The sequence below is a fragment of the Falco punctatus genome (genome assembly GCF_963210335.1).
Source record: "Falco punctatus genome assembly, chromosome: 7".
NCBI classification, from domain to species: Eukaryota; Metazoa; Chordata; class Aves; order Falconiformes; family Falconidae; genus Falco; species Falco punctatus.
The window spans coordinates 30,297,496-30,320,979 of record NC_137587.1 but is presented as its reverse complement, the minus strand read 5'-3'; the positions used below and the strand labels follow the sequence as shown (position 1 = coordinate 30,320,979).

Below are 23,484 nucleotides of genomic sequence, written 5' to 3'. Positions count from 1 at the left end.
TTTCAGACTTTAGTATCTTTCTGTAGTGTTACATTCTACATCAACCTTTTTGTGATTTATTGATTCATTTTAAAGACAGGATCATTGTCAAACTAGTTAGTCTAAGATTTCACAATTCATGCGTTTAGACTTGGTGAGGGTTTTTTGTGGTTGTTTGTTGGGGTTTTTTTTAACATATTGCCTAGGTTTAAAACCAGAACAACTTCTTTTGAACTTGCCTAGCATTCCAGGATTTAAAGTTGTGGGATATATGAAATGAGCACTTAAATGTGAAACCAAAATGAAATATTATATAACTCTATACAGAACTGGTTATTTTTTTTCTTTCTTTTATGCTCTAATAAGTAACAGGCTGTCAGAGTTGATTATATATAAAGTTTATTCTTACATTTAACCTATTGCAGGAATCAATGTGGTTTTCAGGGAGACCAAGCTATTGTTTGATAATTTCTGCATAGCTTGTTAGTTGGTTGTTACCATATTTATGGGACTACCAGTATGTTTCCTACCATCTTTTAATAAATTATTATCATGTAAAAATACTGTTAGCTGAAGTTAGAAATGCAAACTGTTAAATTACTTTAAAAGGTTCCCTTGAAACTTACTAAGTTTACTCAAAGTTGGTTAAACGTAAGCCAAAGGTAGTTGTGTTTTCAGTACTGCATTGTAAATAAGTGGATTTGATGCATCCTTTTAAATTTTAGCTTCTTCAAGTGGGCTAGCTGTTCACTGTTGTGAAGGGTGTGCTTAGCTTGACCTCACTGCATACAGAAGAGTTATTAAAGGGTTCTCAGCAAGGCTTTTGGTGTGTTATGCTGAAGGACTAGTATTTTTCAAAGCACATACATTCAGTGTTATGCACAGCTCTTCCTTATGTTCTTCAAGCCGTGAACAATGTAAAGAATTTATATAATAAGAGAATAATAATGAAGTTTACTCCCAGTCCTAACTGAAAATACAGCATTCTGTTCAGTTTTGATCAAGATACAGGGATATGGACCCTTCAGAAGCAGAAGTCTAGTGGAATTAAACGTTTGCTGTAGGTTTCTTAGTCTGAGGGACTTCAGGGAGATTCCTGTTTACCGCTGTGTTGAGTGACACTGCTCTAGCAGCCAGATTGGGTGGAAGAATAATAGATACCATGTCATATTACCAGATTTGAAGAAATAATTGGGGAATGAAAGGCAGGTCTCTTCCATGGAGTAGTGTGTGGAATACAGATATCCAGCTATGGCTAATCCAAGCTGGCGTGCTCATACAGTGCATAGCAACTTGCAAAAATTATTCACTTGGTTCCAAAAGGAAAGCAGCTGGTTTTAAAGTGACACCCAAGGGGAGCAGTACTTGTTCACTGAAAGAACTTGAAGTTCTCAATACTAATAGTGTTACTTACCACATAACAGAACTTGGTCTTCACTGCTTTGGATTTTTGCTTCATTTTACAGAAGTATCCTTAACTTAAGCCAGTATTGGACAAATTAACTCCTCTTGTTCTCCTGACATTCCTGCTGTGGAGGGGAATTGGTGGTTGTATCGTCTGGGTATTTATTTCAAAAAGGGAAACAGGCTGGCTGAGAAGAAAAAGACATAATTAAGATGGTGATTTTATTTTGGAGATTCACAAGTTCTTAAGTGTGCTACAAATTCCACTGGTTGGTGGGCAGGGAAAGCTTCAGATCATGGTTTAATAAATTATCACAGAATCACAGATTGGTTTTGGTTGGAAGGGACCTTAAAGATCGTTTAGTTCCAACCCCCTGCCCTGGGCAGGGACACCTGCCACTAGACCAGGTTGCTCAAAGCCCCATCCAGCCCGGCCTGGAACACTTTCAGGGATGGGGCATCCACAGCTGCTCTGGGAAGCCTGTGCCAGTGCCTCACTGCCCTCACAGTAAAGAATTTCTTCCTCATATCTAAACTAAATCTACCCTCTTTCAGTGTAAATCCATGACCCCTTGTCCTATTGCTACAGGCCCTACTAAAAAAGTCTTCCCCCGTCTTTTTTGTAAGCTCCCTTTAAGTACTGAAAGGTTGCTAAAAGGTCTCCCCGGAGCCTTCTCTTCTCCGGGCTGGACAACCCCAACTTTCTCAGCCTGTCTTCCTAGGAGAGGTGCTCCAGCCCTCTGAGCATCTTTGTGGCCCTCCTCTGGACCCGCTCCAACAGCTCCATGTCCTTCTTAGGCGGGGGGCCCCAGACACGAATGCAGTACACTAGGTGGGGTCTCATGGGAGCTGAGTAGAGGCGGAGAATCACCTCCTTCAGCCTGCTGGCCACAGGTCAGGTTAGCTGTACTCATCAGGAAATAAGCACCGGCAAGGACCTCGGATGTCACAAGGCTGTGTTATTACATTTGTCTTATCTGTAACCCTTTTCATGAGCTTACCAGCTGTCTCTTAGGAACAGTTAGGTTATTTGCTCCACTCTTCTGCAGTCTATCCAAAACATACTGTGAGGAAGCAGTCTTTTCTACAATTTCATTTATTATCTTGAGACCTAATTGCCACCCTTAATGTTTTTAGTCTATATGGCCTTTATATATACTCGGTTTTGTTGAAACTTTGTCCTCTAGATAAATTTTTCTTTGCCCTTCTTGGTGCTTGTCTCATCTGTATTTATAGACAGAATTTGTACCTCTTCTTGGGTTGTTTGTGGTGGGATTTTTTTTGCTAGACTGATTAAGTGGAGTATTTTTCATACTCTGCAGTCTCCAGTGAGCCGATCTCCCTTGCAGCCTTTCTCTGCGGCTGCTCCAGTTTGAAATTTCTCATGTGTGTGTTTTTAACTGTTATAATGAGAATTATGTATAACATACCAGATGTATTCTCAGCAGTGTATTGTACAAGGGCACTGTCTCTCTCTTTCTGCTTCGAGTACATTCCAGAATTGCATCTGCCCTCTTTGCAGCTGTCCCACCTTGATGAACTTGGCTGTTAGGCAGCTCTGGTTTGAAATAACTGTTAACCTATGTAACAGGAGTTACATTTGATTTAATCTTTTGATATAATCTTTTTATTTGATATAATCTTTTAATTAAACTTGAACTATAACCCATTTTTCCATTAACAATGTTATCTAACACTCCTTTACTTTTCGTATGCTATTTTTATATAAATTTTTGCATGTTATTAAGATTGTGTATATTCATCTTCCCTCTTGAAAAAATCATCGGCAATGTAGTTGCTGTTCTCCAGTCATTACAAAAGTGAGATTTTCTTTAAAGTTTTTATTATTGAAAGGACAGTCTTATGTGTCACTGTTTCAATAATTCTGGGAAATGGATTATTTTTGACTGCATTAACTTTAATCATTTTTAAAGTGTTCCTATTCTTCATTTGTCATTGTTTTCATATCTGAGGCAGCATAGATAAGGATTATGGTGGAGGCTGGGGGCTCATTCCTGAATATCCTTAATCTTCATCCCATTGTCTGTGTTTATTATACACATTTCCATTTTTTTTTTCCTACTTGGGTACAAAAAAAGCCTTTACAGATTGTAGGGGGTTTTGTATAATATATATATATTTATATTATATATATATTATAGTTTAGCTTTACTTTTTACTATGTACCTGGATGCAGCATTCTGTGCTGATTTTTCTTCCTTTTCTCTCTCCCCTCTGTCCCCTGCTGTTCTTGATAGGATCTCTGCATGTTTCTGACATCTTACTTGCACAATGTTATCAATGATTGGCTTGTCAAACACATAGGTTTACCCCTTCAACTTGAGACGTGGATCCTTAAACGTTTTGGCATCTTTGTGTTAGATGCCAGGCTTCTGCTGTATCTCGGATGTCTTTGCTAACGTTTGCGATCAAATTATTTGGGTGTATGCTGCTGAAATTCAAAGACCCAATTATAAACCCATTTGGCATTTTTCATTCTTTATTTAAATAAAAATCCAGTGTTATATGGATTAGGTTACAGGCAGCTGTTTTATAATGTCCTCATTAGGTAGTGAGAACAGTCTTGAAGTAATGGAGTAATTTGCTGCTTCAGTAGCTATTTCATGAATTTATCAGCTATTAGCTCCAAGAATAACTAAGCCTTTCCACTTAGGAGTTTGATTTGTTTTCCATTTTGTGTCTGAGTAATTATCTCCTAAAATGATACAATTCACTGTATTTTTATCTAATGTTAAAGATCTGCATCCGTATCAAACACTGATACAAATGCCCTGTTAATCTAATGTCTTTAGCAGAACCTGTTTTACCTACTTCCTTTCCCCAAAGGATTTGACCCAAACAGATTTCTGTTCTTGTGTTGTATTTATGTGTCTGACACTTTGATGACACATATTGTTCTACTCTTCATTTCTGTTTTGAATATTGTCTGTTCCTCAGTATTTGCGTTCTTATTCATGAGTGCTGTCCCACCATGCTGTGGTTGCTCTGTCATGTTTTGTTCTGCACCGTGTGCCAGTAATTTAAACCTCTGACTCTTACAGACACAAACAGATAATTCATGATACTCATAAAATGTAGAGCTTGATTTTCATCATCCTATCTCTTGAAGAATTATCCATTCTTCACCATTTTTAATAATGTATTAAAAACAGGTGTGAAAAGGTGCCAGTAAAGTTTAAAACTCTGTGTCAGTAATGCAGGCTGTATTCCAGAAGAGTTGTTTCCACAGATGCTTGACACTGACCTTTCAGAAAATCATTTCTCAGATGACCTACCTTACGGTTTATTAAACTTTCCTGATAAATAGTTATCCCTGAGCTGCTTGTGTATCTTGTTATCAGCTCCTACCTCCAGCCATATTTCAGGGGAACTTGGAAGAATTAGGTTAATTTGGGAGACCTGTTTGTCATATGGTGTTCCTTCTGCCCATTGCCTCCTTCTCCCATTTGTTAAGTAAATGTTTAGTTGGCAGGTTTTTTTGTTATTAACATCCCATCTCAGTTTTCTGAAGTGTCTTAGTTATCTTGTAATTTATAGTCAAAATATTTCTTGGACCCAGTGAAACTGCTCTGTGTGACTTTATAAATGCAACATTTTCTATTCAGATTATTTTTGGTTTAGTGTGGAGAATCCCGCAGCAGTGTACTACTTCCCCCCCCCCCCCCCCCCCCTTAGATACAATTGCCTACCCTTTCTGTATTAGAATTATGACTATTTTACATCATACTTTGTTTATTGTTTGTATTTTGGGAAAGGTGCAACCATACAGTCCCCTTGATTGCTGTAATGCACAAGAGGGATGATGTTGCATGTATACCAAGTGCATCCAAAAGCATCAAACTCTGATGTGTTGCTTTAATTGTGACACATTGTCTTCTGCTATCTTGCTTTTGAATCCTGCACTAGTAGTCTATGTTCTTACATTTTTGTTGCACAGACTCCTGCTATTTTGTATAAGTGTTTAAGTATTTTCTTACGAATCAAATCCCCTGCCTTTTTGTCTCCTGCTCAGTTTTTCTTGTAGCTCTTGCATGCTGAATCTTGGGACCTTGTCCCTTCTCTCTGCTACAGAATTCCTGAAAGTCTTAAATGCTTGAAAGCTGTTAATGTAAATTCAGTCTATCTGTACATAATAAGGTATATATTATTATTATCTTTCTAGAATGACTTATAAATTCAGTGCTTCTGAATTTATTGTTTCGTAACTTTTGTAAAGTGCTTTATGATCGCAGGTTTTAAAAAATTGAACTTCTATAGGCTCTTCAAACTGTAAACCCCACTCTCTTTTTTTTTTTTTTTTTTTTTTTTTTTTACATACGTACAAGCAAGGAGATTGTAGAAGGTAGATTCCCGTGATTTTTGGTTTGGGCATTGATGCCTAAGCCTTGTTGTTTGGTGCAGGGTCTGTGTGTGCATCTGTTAAGGGTAGAATAGATATAGCAGTATGAGGGGAGGAGGAAGTTAGTAATTTTCCCTTCTCTCTTGAGTAAAATGATGGACAGACCTGGACATTTTTAATTCTAGTGATATAGTAACAGGTAAACAAATATCTAGAGTGGGCGGGTCTGCCAAATGAAATATGACTTCAAATTATCTATATAGTTCCCCGTACAGCCAAATCTGATTTACTGATAGGAAGAAAGCTGAACTAGTATAACTGTTCACTGTTCTGCATTCCTACAAGACATCAGGTGAGACTCCAGATGACCTTATTTAATTTGCTTATCCGCAGGTGCTCATTCTCATAAACTAACTCAGCAACCTGCCTTTGGTTTTACCTCCACACACATTTTACAACTAAGCACACATTGTACAATTAAGGTAGTGTGATTCAGTTTTACATTTACATGCTGGGTACTTTCTGCAAAGGATGTTCAGTGCAACACTGAAGTTTTAGCTACTGATACTTGCTGAGGCACTTGCTGTCATTTCTTATTCTTGAGAAAACCCTCTGGCTGTTTGCAGTTACTATTAGCAGCCTCAAAGTTTGTATTTGGGATAAGAAAGTTCTGAGCTTTCACACATACCCACCCTCTACACCCTTCTCAGTCTTCCCACACAAACCATATGACCAATCATACAAATTTTTCACTTAGGATGATTAACTTTGCAGTGGAATAAAATGCCAACATACACCTGGGTTTAAAAACAGAAAGTAGGCTAACATTTTTATGTGTACTGTTATCCTGCTTTCTGCTCTTTAATCTTGTGATTTACTAAAAATTGCTTTTAAATTAGTATTTTTCCAGTGTATTATATGTTTTCAGATGCTGTGACTCCTATCGATGTTGCATACAAATTGACTAGCTCCTTTATTGTCACATTGCATTTATATTCTTTAATTATCCAGGAAAGTGTCTAAGTTCATCTCTGTGGAGAACCTTCTATTGATACATGGGATGTAAAAGGGATATGCAGTCGTCATCTTCAGAAGCTGTGCACCTTATTTGTCTTGCTGCCATTAGAAAGAAACATCAACTTTGAAATCAGAATTAATTTATAGTGGCTTCTGGCAAACATGTTTGCTTCCATTAGGAATAGTTTGCTGCATATTTAATGAGTGATGTGCTTTCCTCAGGTCATCACTTGTGCATGTTCAAAATGTTCACATTTCAAGTCAAACATCAATTTTAGTGCCTACTGATGGCAACATAATGTAGAGTGAAGCAACTTTTTTTTTTTATTGACCTTACCAATGTTGACTACTTCCCATGAATCTGTCGGGGTACTGATATCTTTTTCAGTATAGTGTCTTCCTTTTCCTATAATAGGAGTTGATATAGGAAATTAATTTGCATCAATACTGAGTTTTCTTTTGTGAGTTATACATTAGATAACTATCATCTGAGCCATTTAATGGAAGGTGCTTTTCTTCCTCATAAAAGTAGTGAAGATTTTCTTTAGTGAAGATTTCTCTTTTCAGCATATGAAGTACTGTTTTTAGTGGTCCTGCTAATTTCACTAAGTTATGTTGTCTTGTTTAACTTTGAAAAATAAAATAAAATCTCGTTTTTATTTTGGGCAGAAACAACTATTGTTTCCACCCAGTTGAAAAGGCCATCTTGCACTGTTATTTTGATGATGGTGGATATTTGGCTGTATTGTAATTACTTCATGAAACAGTTACTTAAATTAATACTGTCTCTGAAGTTATGTTTTCTCCAGTTTGGTGTGATGTTGGCTATCTTTAAAAATGTTTTGCTTGAATTGAAATCTCTTTCATTTCTCTTTTAATTTCCTTTTCCTTTTCACCAGATTGCTGTTTACAAAAGTCAAATTGGAGTCACTGTGCAGAGGCCCAGATGAAGCACTCCTTACCTGTAAGCACATGCTCCAGATTTGGAAATCCTGCTACAATCTCACTAACCCAAGGTAAGATGCTGTAGAATTTTAGGCTGATCGGTACCTTGCTCAGTAGCTTTTCAGGGCAGTATTAGGTCAGGAGTCCTGGTTTTACTGGGTCTGGTATTTCATATGAACAAACTGATCATCTGGGAATCTGGAGATTGTAGTGCAAAGATACCAGTTGATGGACTGATTACAGAGGTTGAGTAACTGCCGTTCTCCATAACGAGGCTCAATGTGCTGGTATTGTCTTGATTTTCCCCCTGATCTGGGTTATACAGTGTTTTATATTGGCTACTGGAAAGATTGCTGTAGTAGAAATTTTGTTCAAGGACTTGCACTAAGTAAACTGAAGGAAGACTTGATGTTAATTAAGACTACAGAAAGAAACAGCAGAAATCACATGGATAAATATGATGTGGTTGCAAAGTCAGCATGGTTTGTTTTTTAAGGGGAAATCTTGCTTATGAACCTATTCACGTTCTTCAGAGGCTATAACAAGTATTTGGATAAGTTGTTATAGTCCTGTTTGGGTTTTCAGAATGCTTCTGTGAAGGTCCTTTGCCATATTTATTTAGATAAGCTGTGAAATAAATGGGAAGGTCACTTTGCAGAAACCCATGCTGGTACTATTCAACATGTTTGTCAAGTGCCTGGAGAAGAGGACAAGCAGAATTTCCTGCTGTGTGGTTGTTTGAAGGGTTGACAGTTTCTGGAGAAGATATGCTGCAGCAAAAGAGCTTTGTACCAGGTGGTATCAGGTACCTGTATAGCAGTATGATAAACATTATCTGTTCAGTTTTTGCTCTTACTTTTTTTGATCTCAGTTACGTAAACACATGCATCTCTTTAACAAGATTGAGAGAGTTGGCCTGATCGCAAAAGAAGGAAAATCACTTCTCTCCTTAGTGAGTTAATAAGCATTTCAGAGCAGCAAAGTTTGGGGGATGTTTGGAAAAGTTTGGAAAAGCCTGGGAAGGGACCTGAATCGGTCACAGCAAGAGAGACTCTGTGGAGCAGGGAGCAGGACTCGGGGGTTATAGAAAGCAAGTACATCAGCAACCAGAAAGGTTTGAGCTGAATTATTTCCAACTTGGAAGTCACTGAACTACCAGCAGGGGCTTGGGAGAGAACTTCTCTTCTAATGTAGTGAAGGATGGTTTACTTTATTTGGCTGGTTTTGTGTATGGGAAGACTGTTTGAGAGTCTATTGTCAGAATGCTGTGCAGAATAGTTACAATTTCCATGTAAGCTTAATTTCAGTGAGGCTTTGCATGTACTCCAGCGCAACTTTTCACCTTCCATCTCTGCTGTTACATCCCACACACAGATCAGGGCTCTAATCATGGCTTGTCATTACTTTTTTTGTTGTTCTTGTGCTAAGAGCTTCTGTGCTATGTTAAATACATGTTAAGTAGTGCTTTCTTCAGACATCAGCAGTGACTGTGAAAACTTGCCCTTGGCTGTGTAAGCTTCAAACAGTAATGTTTGCTAACTCTCTTGTCACTGTTCTCCTTCAAGAACACCTAAGTGGAAAAATTAATGAAGACTACTTTGCATCTAATGGTTTTTACTGCATTTTTACTCTTGACATCTAAAGCTTTTCTTGAAGTTCTGTTTTATGGTAACAAATAAAAATCAAATTAGGAATGGAAGGGACAGGAGCTGTCGATAAGTGTCCTGATGGAAGGAGACAGGTTTCCTGAATCATACATTCAGAGTTATATCCGACAGTCAATAACGGATACCAAGCTATAACCTTACTTTGGGTGGTCTGTGTGAAATTTAAGGGCTGAATACCTTCACATTGTATTACTGTGATCCAGATGTGTCTGACTGGGATGACAGTTATCACTCAGACCTGAAGCATGACTGGGAAGTTCTGTTCACCCAACAGTGCTCCAGATGTAGTGAAGAATGATGATGCAGGATTGTTGTGAAAACTTAAATTTCCAACGTCTGTAATTTTAACACAGACTGAAGCAACATTTGAAAATTATGTCTCCCACTGGAAATAATTGAAGGTTTATTTAAATAGTTCTTTAAGCCAAAAATAAAAGGTCTTTTGATCATTTGAAACCTTGTCAGAATGTTGTTTTTCAAAGATTTAAATATCCTTTATGCTTATTTGAAACACACTTTTCTGTTCTGGTTTAGACTGAACACTGATTTTGATGTATCATTCTCCCAGTGAGATAAGAACTCACTTTTTTTATAAGTTGTGTTTTATGTTAAGTATTTCTTCTTGCAGTTAATCAGATTTTGTGGAGTAAACTTGGGTTCTGTGTCCCAAGTAATCTTTTAATAATGAAAATAAATTATGTGTTAACTAGAGATACCACACAAAGTAAAGACTAAATGCAATACTGTGCCTTGTCTTTGTTCAGCTGATTTAGAACAATTTTCTTTTGTCTTTAATTGGCATACATTTTCCTCATGAGGTGTTGCATATGATATTAAAACTTATTTTGTCGTGCAAGGCTTGGAAGGTTTAAATCTTTATCTTCAGCCTGCTGTTCAAAGTTCATTAGAAAATAGTTCAATTCTTTTCCAGTTCTTAGTTTGCATTAGGAAAACAGAACAAACCACAATGTCAGGGCTGTGCTTAGAAGATACTTATGCTAAGTATGGTTCTTCTTCTCAGCAACATTTGGTATGTCATTGCTTGTAGATTGAGGAAGTAATACAGTGGTTACCAGAAAATACACACCAACTGATGTAACAACTGTAGCTGATAGTGTGTGTCCCAGAATATTCCCTTTGTGGATTTCTATAGTGGCATCATTTTGTAAGGAAATCAGTCATTCAATAATGTTAGGGTAATGCAAAATTTTATTTATACTATATTAGTAACAGTTGTACGAAGAGAGGAAGTTATTTCAGTGGGTTTTGAAGTGTGCAACTATAAAGAGTTGCTGAAAGTTTTTTTTCCCTTCTCTCAGTTCACATTTGGAAGGAGGGGATTTTAAAATTAAGGCAAATGGAAAGATGTACTGCATTCCAGTCTTGCCATTTAGATTGAAGTCTTTAGTCACACTTTAGGTTAGGAATTTTCTAGAGATTTTTCTCATTGGTGAGAATCATACAAAAGTTTGCACTCTGCTAAACTGGGCTAACAGCCCATTTGCTTTAAAGCTTAATTATTTTTAACTTTGTGGGGTGCTTTTTTTTTTTTTTTAAATGAGGTTTTAAAAAAGGTGTTAATGGATAGTGAATAGTACCAGATTTACAATCCTAAAAGTGAAATTACTGCATTAACCATAGAATGTTAAAGAAAGAGTACCCCTATGTGCTTCCTCACAGCTTTCTTTTAAATATCTCAATACACACACCTCATCTTAAGGAGAAGGAGCACTTAGTTCTTCAGTCCCTTTTCTGCTGAATCTTTAATAGTAGTTCTAGGAGCAATTAGTTTTCCAGCAAGTACATCAACAAGAAGCCTGAGGGACAGATACCGAGTTACAGCTAAAGTAGAGGTTAAGTGCATTTGTCCACAGGAGCGATCAGTGAAAACCACTACTACTGCTTAGGCTCCTGAGGTCTTGGAAGTGTTCAGAATGTTCCTACCTGTGCTGTTAGGGTCAAATTTAACATTAGCAAACAAATGTTAAATTTTGCATTATTTGCAAATTAAATTAAATAAAAACAAACAGCAAACAACCCCCCAAAAAAACTCTACAGATAAAAGCAATACCATTTTTATGTGAAATGTAGTTATAGTATATTTATAATATCTTTACCTAAAATTAAATGTCCTCAGTTTAGTGTTTCTCTTCAGCCTGGGAGGCCTTTCAAACTTATATCTGCCATCCCAGCTTCCTGTGAGAGCTGTACCTCATATTACATAAAAGTTTAAGGTACAATAAATTCTTTTTGGAAACCTATTAGCTATGAGTGAAATTAAAAGCCTGTGTATTCCCTTCATGGTTGCATTAATTATGAAAACAGAATTGCTGAAGTAAATATGGATTTAGTTTTGCTCATCTTAATTCTGTTTTAATGTTGCTGGCTTAATGCACTGTAAATGGTTAGTGGTGCTTGGTACTAAATTTGTTCATAGCAAGAACTTTTATAGCAAGAACCTTTGTGGGAGGAGGGCACCAGGCAACTTGTATCTCAGTATATAATTTTGTATTTTAATAGCTTACAATTTCTATACTTCATTACAGTGATTCCGGACGTGGGAGCAGCCTGTTAGACAGAGCTATTGCTGATAGACGACAGCTTAATACAATTACATTACCAGATTTCAGTGATCCTGAAACAGGTAAGAACTGCATTTGAACAATAAAATAGGTAAAATGGTCTAGCCATAGCTGTATTTTGCATTATTTTTGGTTTATTTTGCAAAATGAAATCATATTTTTATTGTCTTCATAGAAGTGGAAATAGACGTGCAATATAAGATTTTTTACTTTTTTATTTATGAAATACTTGCTGACCACGTTCTCTGTAAATTAAAGTATCTATAGTATGGATATTGCGGAGCTTAGAGGTATTTTCTTATGCAAGGTCTGAAAATTACTATGCTAAACTAACCTGTTTACGAAAGCCCTGTGCTTTTTTGTCCATTTGATATTTGCACATATTTTCTTTTTAAATAAGTCAGAAAAATTTTAATCTCAAAAACCTGAAGACATCATTGTAATTAAATTCATTAAAATCTCTAATATATATTAAAATATAATTACATGGATGGGTTGGCTTACTGTAGTCATAGCTTTGACATTATAAGCAAAATGCATTTATTACAAATCATATATACTGTGACATTTTGATATACATATCAAAAATTGTGGTGGTGCACAGGTACGCTACATAAAAGCTAAGATTGTTACATGCCAGTAAATATTTACAATATGTAATTTGCCTATTTTAATACATTCATGTATCACAGTGCGAATTGATATGCCTTAAAAGTCATATAACCAAAAAGCAGATGAGCCATGTGTTCTGAGAAAATTGCAGAAGGAATTACCATGATGTTCCAAAAATCTTTACAGTATGTTACTTGCATTCTAAATGCTGAGAGTTTTCCATTTCCTGGGTTTTAGCACAAAACTGTAGCATGCTTTTCCTGCCACCTTTCAGATGCGAATTTCTGTTTAATCACATTTTGACACAATCCATTTATGAAAAATCCTGCCAGCCTATGAGTTAGAATCCAGTGACCCATAGATTAAGATACACCAAAATGTGTAATGTATCTGTTTAATATCAGAATTGTGCAGTAGAGAAAAATTTAGATATCTAACTTCTGAAAATTAAAGTTGGATCAAAAGTTCACTCAGTTTTGAAATCATGTAAGTAAATAGAAAGCATTCTGGGCTTGCTATAGTGTTAAACAGTTTTGATTACAAAGATCAGGTTCCCTGATTTCAAAGAACTACAGTATGATCTGGTCTGAAGTATGGCATAATTTAGAGGAATTTTTTGTCGTCTTTTTTTCTTATAATTAATATGGATAAGATAACATATCATTCTATAGTGATCATTGTATATTCTAGTCTAGCTCATTGTTTCATTTTAAGGACATAACTGGATTTTAAAGGTTTTATATACACGCAGAGATAGACATAGATAATTTATTTTATGCCTTCAAAAAAATGCTTGTTGGGAGGGGTGTTGTGGGATGGTTTTTTGGTTAGTTACAGGGTTTTGTTTGGTTTTCCCCCATGTGGACATAACGCTCTTGATCTGTACCTTGGGGTGTCCTATTTCATGTCTACCACTCTTGAGAGCATCACGAATTGGTGCTTTTTAAAGACTGCATATTCCTCAACACTTTTAAGTAAAGATCCTCATCCAAAACTGAGTTTTTCAAGAAGCTTACCCCAGATTCAAATCCTGCAGCCAGTATCTTGAATGGAAAACAGAATGTATACATAAGTTCTGATTTTTCCAGAAGTTCCAATTTGTCGTTTTTTCCCCAATCTCAGCTGTGTTGTTGGAGCTTATCTCTACTCTAAAGGAGGACAAGATGGGAAATTAAAAATAGGCGTTCCCTTTTTGATTATTTAAAAGGTAACTGTGGAAGATGGGCTGGGAGGGCTCTCTTTTTTTCTGTTTTTTGGGGGAATTTGGTGGGGTTTTTTGGTTGGGGCTTATTTTAACTTGAGCAAAAGAAACCTGGTTGCAGTACCAATACACAAATTCTGGTAAGGACTAGAGTTTTATCATCTATTGTGTCTATACAGTAGTATACATATAAAAGCTCCATTTGTCCAAAACTCTTCATCCAGAAGATTATAGAAAAATTCTGCAGAAGTTAGAAGGTTATGGTACTATAAGAATAAAAGACGTCAAACTTGTATTAGTGTTTGAGTGAGAAAACTTTAAGCAGACTGTTAAAAAAAATTGTTCACAACAGGTAGATGGTAGAAACAATAGGAGGTTGAGATGTTAGACCTTTATAGGCTGAAAGAGCTCGTGCAAATTCTGTGGATCCCCGTTGTGTAGCGATGCAGAAGGAATTTGACATTTAAATAAGTTAAAATGTTAAAATAGGGCTGGGCAGGAAAGATATTACAAAAAAAATCCTTTTAGGATGGCAATGTTTGCTCCTCTCCTCTTTATACAGTACAATGCTACCATGTGTATGCATTTGTGTGTGTGTATTCACATGACCATTTGGAAATTTTCCCCTTCCTAAGTTTGCTTCCCACCCGGGATGATGATCCCCTGTGCCTGTCTAGTCTGTTCGGTCAATCTGAATACCAAGAAATGAGAGCTAAAATTAAAATCTGAAGTCTTACATACTTGCAATTTGAACTTTAAAATCCTTTAAAAAAACCCACACCTATCTGTAATGGGTGTAAAAGACTATTTTTCTTAGATGTATCAATTAAGCAGGAGTTGAAATAAACAAAAAAAGATATCTTAAACAGTTTTATGTAGAGCTCTTACCAATCCCGTAATCAAAAGTGATTAAATTATTCAAATTTAAATTTGTGTGACCTTCGAATTATGTAAAGAATGTATTGTGGACTTCTTACAAGGCTGGACTGTTAATTCTAATGCCCTGATGAATAACTACAGCACATCTACTTTGTTTGCCTTTTATTTTAGCTGGTTTGCCACGAGTGGCAGGCACCCATATTTGTATATATTGATGAAGGAAATAAATATGGGGGAAAAAAAACAAACCATTTTGATGAATCAATCACTGAAATAAAATCTCACAGGGAGGCAGGCACATTTCATATCCAAAGATAGATATACATTTGCAAATCACTTGAGACTCAGTTGGCTATTTTGGTTAAGGTAAGTTGCACTCAGTCTTTTTAAAAAACAGATTATACAATTTGTTGTGTATTGGTTGCAGTCCACTGAGCTTATCATAGGAAGAAACAACAGTAGCTGAGTTTTAAACATTGTTTTTACTTCCCTTTAAATATATTTTACAAATTAATGCATTAGAACATAGTAGAAAAATATTTAATTTGTTTTTTTTAATCTAGTTTATTATGGAAGGAGAGTACTTATGAATATAGGGTATTGGGTTTTTTTTTGCTTTCAGAAGAAGTGATATTTATCTTATGTACAAGCCATTTCCATCTTACTGAATGGTGAAATAAATGCTTTGCATTTTTTGGCATCCATGAGTCCATTAAACCCTGTTGGATCTTTTTTCTTTCCTGCCATGCCCCCCCTCCCCTTATCATTCTCTTTGTTTCACTTTTTAGCCTCTGATACTTCCTCATCTTCTCTCTCAAGAACAGAGTCTCCTCTCCAACTGTTTGTATCTTCTCATCTTCCTCATCCTCATCCTAAACCAGATACCTTTGTCTGGCCCCATGCAGCTGCTCCATACTGTGACCAAGTTCCTGAGCCCTGTACACCTTCTCGCTGTAAATTGGCTTTCTGTTCCTGATGGGCGTGTTAGTCTGTGCTGTATTTTTCTGATAATCTTCAAAACTGATAAACTGTGTTTAAACAATTTAAGTTTCAAGAGAGTGTCAGAGAAATCTGGCCTTTCAAGATGCTATTCATTAAATACTGAATGGGTTTTTTAATGATTTCATCAGAATAGACTGTTTTACTAATCCCAAAAGAGGTAAAATTACAGACATATTTAATACTCTGTTCTCATGACTGTTACAGAAAACGATAGGTGTTTGATAAAAGAGGTTATTGGCCAAGACTGCTTTCTAGCATTTACTGCTGTAAATTATTGTCATTGCTGGCATCTTTTGCCTGCTAAGACTTGTCTTTTCCACAGAATTTCCTTCTTATCTGTACGGTTTCTAATGACTTAATTTTAGAAAGCCTTTAGCTAATTGCATTCACAGCCTTCCCTGAAAATTCACACGAAGGAAAAAATTGCCTAAATATCAGTGTATATTTTCGCATTGCAGGTAGGACATGTTGGAATGCTTCAGAGGTATTAAAGCAGTGAAAATCGGCATTACTCTATTTCAAGTCCAAAGCCATTATGCTCATTGAAGTGATGCCAATTTAAACATGCTCTAAGATCAGTCCCCATGTTGTTTGAATACAAACTCTACAGTAATGCTGCCAGAGTAGTTCAGGTGGCAGGGTAAAATCAACATAGTTTTTCAGCCATCTCTTTTTATCTTCTTTTCATTTCTGTTAAATTGTCCTTCACTCATAGCTTTATGCATAGTGCTGGTTTTGTCACTGCATTTACTATAATCCAATCTTTAAGAAATTTATTTTTGACACCTAGCCTTTAATTGATATAATGTCAAAGATATTAATTCCTAACAAAATGTAGAAAATAAAACTTTGAAATTCAGTCGTTAAAATAGCTGATGTAAGAACAGAGTTTTGAAAACACTAGCTCATATACAAGCCTGTAACTGGAAATTAAAGAAAGTGCTTCCTTTAGACTCCAGGAAATGTGTGTCCTACAGAAGTTTAACTGGTTGAAGTCTGGATTTCTTCTTGAAGCAACTGAATAGCTGATTGATTGCTATTACAGGTTGGGTGTCATTGAGTTGAACTTGCTCAGAGCTACTCTATAAACAGTACATCCCAGTTAGCATTAAATTACTTGTTCTTTGCAGAGCTACAAGTTAATAAGAACCCGCTCCAGAATGAAGGCAAACTGAAAGAATGCAGAAGCCCAAGCACGGATTGCATTATGTAAAGCCCAAGTTTTCGATTTGCAAGCTACTGTATCCTCAGAGAAAGGAGCTTCCACCATATGCATGAGAAGTAGCAGAACCACGAAAAAAAGAGATATTGGAGTCCTTTGTATAGTTTAAATAATTAATGAAAGTTAAAGGTCTCTATCTTTGAGTAAGTAGAGGTTTGCCTAGATGCTTATAGCATGTTAGTGTAGTTACAAGGGCTGAAAATTTCATGTTCTGTGTCTTGCACAGTTCAGGGGTTTTTATAGTGAAAGAAGCAGAAGGCACTTCATATTACTGACCTGACTTCCAGTTTTTGTTGAAGAGGAACATGATTTCAGAAGTGTAGCAAAGGCTCTATGAAAATATTTATTGTAAACAGTAATCTTCATATTTAAAATTAATCTTTTGAAACCCTGTAAACCTGATTTACAGTTTGAAGATTATTAGAAATCCTCTGGCTTTCTTGGAGTTCATGGTTTAATATATTTAATTTTTTTTTCTCCTTCTTACTTTGGATTTTAATTTATGCTTTGATCTGTTCAAAGGCAATCCATCAGATGCTTACTTTCATGGTTTTTACTCCCTTTTTTTGGTTTGTAAGTAGTATTCACTGTGCAGTTCTATTAATTTCTTCAGGACTTAAATCACCTTTTTCTTTACCACAAAACATGCGTGTTTTCTCCATCAGTAGTGGAAGTTTGATAGTGTGTAAAGCAAGGCTGATGCTCTTTGCCCATTCAGTCACCCCAAGGGCTGTAATCTTACAAGATCTGAATGCACTCAACTAACACTTGCATTTAATAATTAAAGAGGCAGTATTCATTTCTAGAGGACTGCAAATAAAGTTATATTAGGAAGGTCTTGTATAACATAATGGCAATCTGCCAGTATGTTGTATTACAGAACATTTTATGCCACTGCCATTCCTAAGGAGTATGTTGGTCCAGAATGCAACATTACAACTGCTGTCATGAGTCATAATAAACTACTACTTTCTCTTATAGTACAAATTTGGCTTGTGGAATAAATCTCTTAAGAGTACACTTTAAAATTATAAAATGATGAAAACAAGCTATGTAAGAGAGAATTAAGAACATAGCTCAATTGAAGTCACTGCTGCTTTAGCCAGGATGTGAAGTAAGGTTCTTTTTCGCTAATCAGTTGCACTATAAAGGTGTGTGTTTAGCCCTGATCATTAAATTTTGTGATTTTTTTTTTTCATTGATTACTTCAATTTTTCATAGATTTTTATGAGGTATTACAGGAGACCAATTTGGTGGAGGAGAGAAAAGTAAGAAGAGACATAAAACAGCAGCATGTTTGACAGTGACTAAGCACAGAAAATCTTTTTCAAGGAGCTGAGAGGATGCTCTATGAACGATGCTGTCTATACCTGACTGCTAATATCTCCATGCATAATTTTGTACCAAAAGATAAGCTAACTTTGTAATTTGTGAGTGTAAAAGGTGTCTCAGACAATTAATTTCATTGGTAAAATTGTTAATTTTGGCTAAACCTGCCAATCTATACATCACTTGAGTGATGTATTAGTCCTGCAGAAGGTACTGCCTCTTTGTATCATGCGATTTGCTTTTTTTAGCACAGAGTTCTCTGTATGTCACACCACTAATTTTCTTAATGCCGGCTGTGTGTGCATGTAAAGTTGAAGGTCATGGGGTTTTTCCTCTTTTCTCCTGCATGAGCATTGCTGTTAAAGCATTTTTTTTTCTTTATGTAACTGTTGAAACATTGAAAATGTGATGAATGTAAAACTGTTTAGTAATATTTTCTTCTATGGTATAAAAAGAAATCCTGTTACAGTGTTTTTGCCAATAGATATGATCATGTTTCATGAAGGATGATGGTCCATTCTTTTACTCATTTTCAGAAAGAAAATTTGATATACATAGGAAAATGATTGTTTTTCTCCAAGCCTGTATGTCAGCTAAGTGCTGATAGAGCCTGTGTCATAGTTCGTGTCCATTAGGCTATGTTGTGAAGAATTTATTGGGAAATGACCAAGGAAAGAACTGAGGAAGTCATAATGTGCTTACTTACATAGGGGATTTAAATGGTATTTAAAAGATGAGTTTCATGTAGACTCTCCTGTAATATTTATCTTAAGAAAAGCCTGAAGAGAAAGAATTGAACACATCATTGTTCACAGAAGTTGAACTGTAGGTATGACTCGGAAAGGAAAGGCTTCTGTGAGATGAGAGCTTTGTGGTTAAATCGTGTTTGTACAAGGCTGTTGGTAGGTTTTCTACTTGAGATTGAATTGAAATATTGACATAACCATGGTTGTTGCAGATACTATGTTAGTATGGTGAGTAGAAACTGTAAATGCTGGACAAATGTCATTATAGGGAGCTTCAGTGGGAGGTTATACTTTTTTGGTTTAGAAACATTTTGTTATGATTAAGACCTTCTGTCACACCTGACATTGTGCAATGTGAATGTGATTCCAGATGTTAATCAGTAAGTAATTTTAAGAGCAAATTTTAGATCCTGTGAAGATAGTCGCTGTTTTGCACTTAGCCTTTTTAGTATGAACAAGCTTCATAACAAAATGAAACAAATGAAAGCGAGAAGCCAGGATCCATTTTGGTGATATATTACTTTTCCAGACCTCATGCTTTTATATTTCAAAATACGCACGCTTTGCTGCTTGTGATATTCTGAGGGATTTTTCTTGATTCTTAAGTGTCACACTATAGCAACAGGTCTAGAACTTGTCTGGGAAGAGCAAGGGTATTTGTGTGCGTGAAAGATATGGTAAAATTTTAAATCAGAAAATGCTGCGACTGTATCTGGGCATCTGAAGGAGGCTACAGCTGAGTACATTGTAACACTGGAAGTGAGGATCTGTTTGTGTTTGGCTGAAGGTACTGAACACAGACCAAAGAAAGAAAAATGCAGACAAGGCTGGGAAGAGGGAGCAGAGCTTATGACAAAATCAGCAGGGAGCCACCAAATAAGTAACTGGCTACATAGGATCAGTGAGGCCTTGAGCAAGCTGTAGGATCCACTCTCTGCCCTCAGTTTCTCACAAACCACTATGTATTTTTACCCGCTGTAGTTGAAATTACTATACATTTTAGAATTGTGATGTGACTATAAAGATCTGAATTGGGGTAGGGGGGTGTGGGGGTGTGGAGCTGGTTTAGAACAAGGAACAAATAGTCCCGATAGTTATAATAAGAAAAGGATTGAATAAAATTTGGAGGAAGGTCAGAAAAAGCTTTTTAGTACACAGGATCTTTAAATGACTTTTAGTCCTGCAAAATAAAAGCTTACTAATTATATTTTAACAGAAGGAGCCAGAAATGAGTCAGATGACAGCTAATTGTGGCAATACTAAAGAGGCATTTAGGGGTTTATAGGTTAGAGCTATCAGCATGAGTGTAATGTACCTGAAAGGTGCCTGATTAGGCAGTGTCAAAAACTACTGTTTAAAAAAGAAAAAAGAAAAAAGGAAGAAAGAAAAAAGATAATAGCTAAGATTTAGAAATGTGATAATACACATAATGATACACTGGCTGTGCTAATTAGGTATGCAGAGCTGAACTAGAGGTCATCCCTCCTCCTTTTGGAAACTGTATAGCCCTGTGCTTGATGTCTCTCTAATAGCTGCTGCAAGGAGGATTTTAAGAGAAACAAAAACCACACAAAAAAGCCCAGTTACTGATGCTCCTGTGCTGTTCCACAACATCCTTAAGTTCTCTACACTTTAAATAAGACTGAACCATGAAGGATTTCAAAGGCTGGGATTTCCAAAGAGCCCTGCAGGAGATTACACTAAGTTTCTTTGTATGTTGCTTAACATTGATCTTCAAACATAAACCCCAAGAATCCACTTGTTTAGGTTGTTTAGAGACATCTTAAATTTAGTTGATTGTGTTGAATAATCTGCAGCCTGAGTTTCTAAAACAGTTACTTGGTCCACATTGAATACCAAGATTAATTTAGAATATGTTTTTCATCAGCTGTATTAATTTAGTGAAAGATAGGAGGTAACTATTTTCTAGTGGTTTGATTAAAGTAAGGACACTTGAAGACTATTGCTTTGAATATGTATGTATTTTCTTCAGAGAACAAATTGCTGCAATATGTTAAGGGATAACTTTTTCCTAAACAGGAAATATAAGCAATTTGAATAATGAGACTTTGAAAAAAAATTCTGGAAATATTTTTTTTTTAAGTTTTTTTCTTTTTTCTGCCATTCAGAATGAAGTCCAGGATAGGGGTTAGCTAGCATAGGAAGCTCGGTATCCACTCCGTTTTAACATTAATATAGGTGGCACTGCAACACATAAGAATTTTATCACAGTATAGTTCTTAATTTATATATAATAGACGTACAAAAAGTTTTGATAATGTATTATCATATGTACTTTAGGATTAAGTACTAGAGGCTCAAAATCTAACAGCACACTTTCTGTATGAAAATATTTGTGACCTGGTTAGCAGCCAGAGTCCTTGCTTTAAATAGGAAATATAGGCTCTTTCTAATACTATATTGCATACTTGCTTTTCAGAAGGAAGGGATTACATTATATCCTTTGTGTCAGTGAATCACACCTTTTCTTTACAAATTCTTCTGGAGAAATGAAAAGGCTCTTTCACTGTTAGCCAGTGCTAGGTGCTACCTGCGACAGGCTGCAGTGACATGCATTTACAGAAATGGATGTTAGGCAAGAAAAGGATTGCTGGTGACTAGTGCTTGTTTATGGTACCTTTGCTGGTATTTTTCTTGGAATATGCTCCCCATCCTTCTTCTTTAGACTTGCCTTCTATATTTCTTCAGAAGTTAAGCCTTAAAGATAGGACACACAAAAACTTAGTGAATGTTCAACTCTGCAGGCTGGAGTTTGAGTTGTTTCGTCAGCCTGTAAAGGAAAGCAAACTCTGCACAGCAATCAGATCTTCACAGCAATTCCTTGTTCGTAACAACATACGAAATGCTAATTATGTCCTGTGCTGCTTTTCCCCTGTTTCTGTCAGTTAAGGGAAACATGATGCACACTTTCAGACAAACTTCCTCTTCCCACTGATCCATGTGCTAGGAATTTCTTCTGCTTTGCTGATTTATCTCATCACACTTAAGAATGTATGTTTTACGTCACTAATCCCTTCTTGTTAAAATTCTTAGAAAACCTGTGATAATGAGAGCAAAGGTTTCATTTATTTCTTAACTGCTAGTGATGAGGATGATCTCGTGGGGTGTAGTTAAACTTGTAGAGGGTTCACTACTTTCTTTTGGAATACCTGCCATTGTTGACCATTACAGATATACTGATGGGCTTAGAAGGCTTCTTGTCTGATCCGGTATGGAATATTTCACTTCCATTAGTTATTAATCAGGCCTAGTCAGTCTGAGATTTTGTAATTTTAATTATAAAACAACTAGAGGTACGTTGAAGCTTAGATGGCAAGGAGTGTAGCTTAAAATAATCATGATCTTGATTTTTTTTTAAAAAAAAAAAGCCATGACTAAAGATGCTGTCAGTAATTGGCTATCCGAAGTACAGTTGCCATTACATATTCTCTAGTCATAGAAGTTTTTCTAATTCCATTACTTTGAAAAGGGTGGCATTTGCCAATGAGATTCTAATCTCACTTGTACATCCTTCATTTTACAAGAATTATGCTTTACATAGTATGCTTTGGGAATGTTCTTTATGCAAGGGACTTTTTTTGCCACAAGGCATTTTAACTTGGCCTTCTTGATTAGCTAAGGTTTACATTCAGCACAGTTTAATTGTGTATTTGTGGTGGGGTATGTTGTGATCATCTCGTGTATTTTAGTTCTCTCTTTTTGTACTGTTATTAGTCTAAAATAGTCTTCTAATTGCACTCTATGGAAAGACGTAGCAATTACTAACATCAAAGTGCATGCAGCAACCTGAAGATTACAGCATACGATACCTTCACAAATCTTTTTTTGGATCGTACATTGCCAGAAAAGAGATGTTGAATTTAATAGAGAGTATACATAGTAGCAACCCGAAAATGTGTCAGGTATAGTTACCAATGCTCAGTGTGGGTTTTATATAGTCTTTCAGACCAGTATAAAAGCTCTCATAACAAGGAAAATTAACCTGACAATTCAAAAAACTTCTCCAAAACTTCACATATAAATTAAACCTTTTGGAGTTTGGGGTGAAACATCTCATGGAAAGGGTTATGATTAAATGTTTTATGCAATGTGTATGGCCTTCATTCTTTCTGTGATGGTAAATTTTTTATCACTTCTACAGGTTCAGTCCATGCCACATCAATAGCAGCTTCCAGAGTGGAGCAAGCACTATCTGAGGTTGCTTCATCTCTGCAAAGCAGTGCCCCTAAACAAGGTCCCCTGCATCCTTGGATGACTCTGGCTCAAATATGGCTTCATGCAGGTAATGTGAAAGTAATATTCTTTCTTGTTCTTTCCCTTCCCCTTGCTAGCCTAAGGACTTGCAAAAATCTGTTGGTTTCGTTCAGAATCTGTTATCACTAACAGATCAAACTTTTTCCAGTTGTGTGTGTGGCACTGAGGCAAGTCAAGAAATAAAAAGCACATTAGAGTTGCTCATGTCTAAGATCATTTATGTAAGATAAGGCAGTAGTTTTATTGTTTTACTTCATGCTTATA

General features: G+C 36.1%; 1 protein-coding gene across 2 annotated transcripts in view; it reads left to right on the top strand.

The window, feature by feature from the left end:
• Window positions 1-23,484, top strand: part of TTC7B (tetratricopeptide repeat domain 7B) — a 154,835-nt gene that overhangs the window by 96,037 nt on the left and 35,314 nt on the right. The window contains exons 16-19 of one of the 2 annotated variants that reach the window (XM_080396700.1): window positions 7,660-7,776; window positions 11,919-12,016; window positions 15,435-15,599; window positions 23,108-23,248. In XM_080396700.1, the coding sequence (XP_080252826.1) occupies window positions 7,660-7,776; window positions 11,919-12,016; window positions 15,435-15,599; window positions 23,108-23,248 (521 nt within the window). The remainder of the gene's footprint in view (window positions 1-7,659; window positions 7,777-11,918; window positions 12,017-15,434; window positions 15,600-23,107; window positions 23,249-23,484) is intronic. The other variant, XM_080396701.1, reaches the window with a different exon arrangement.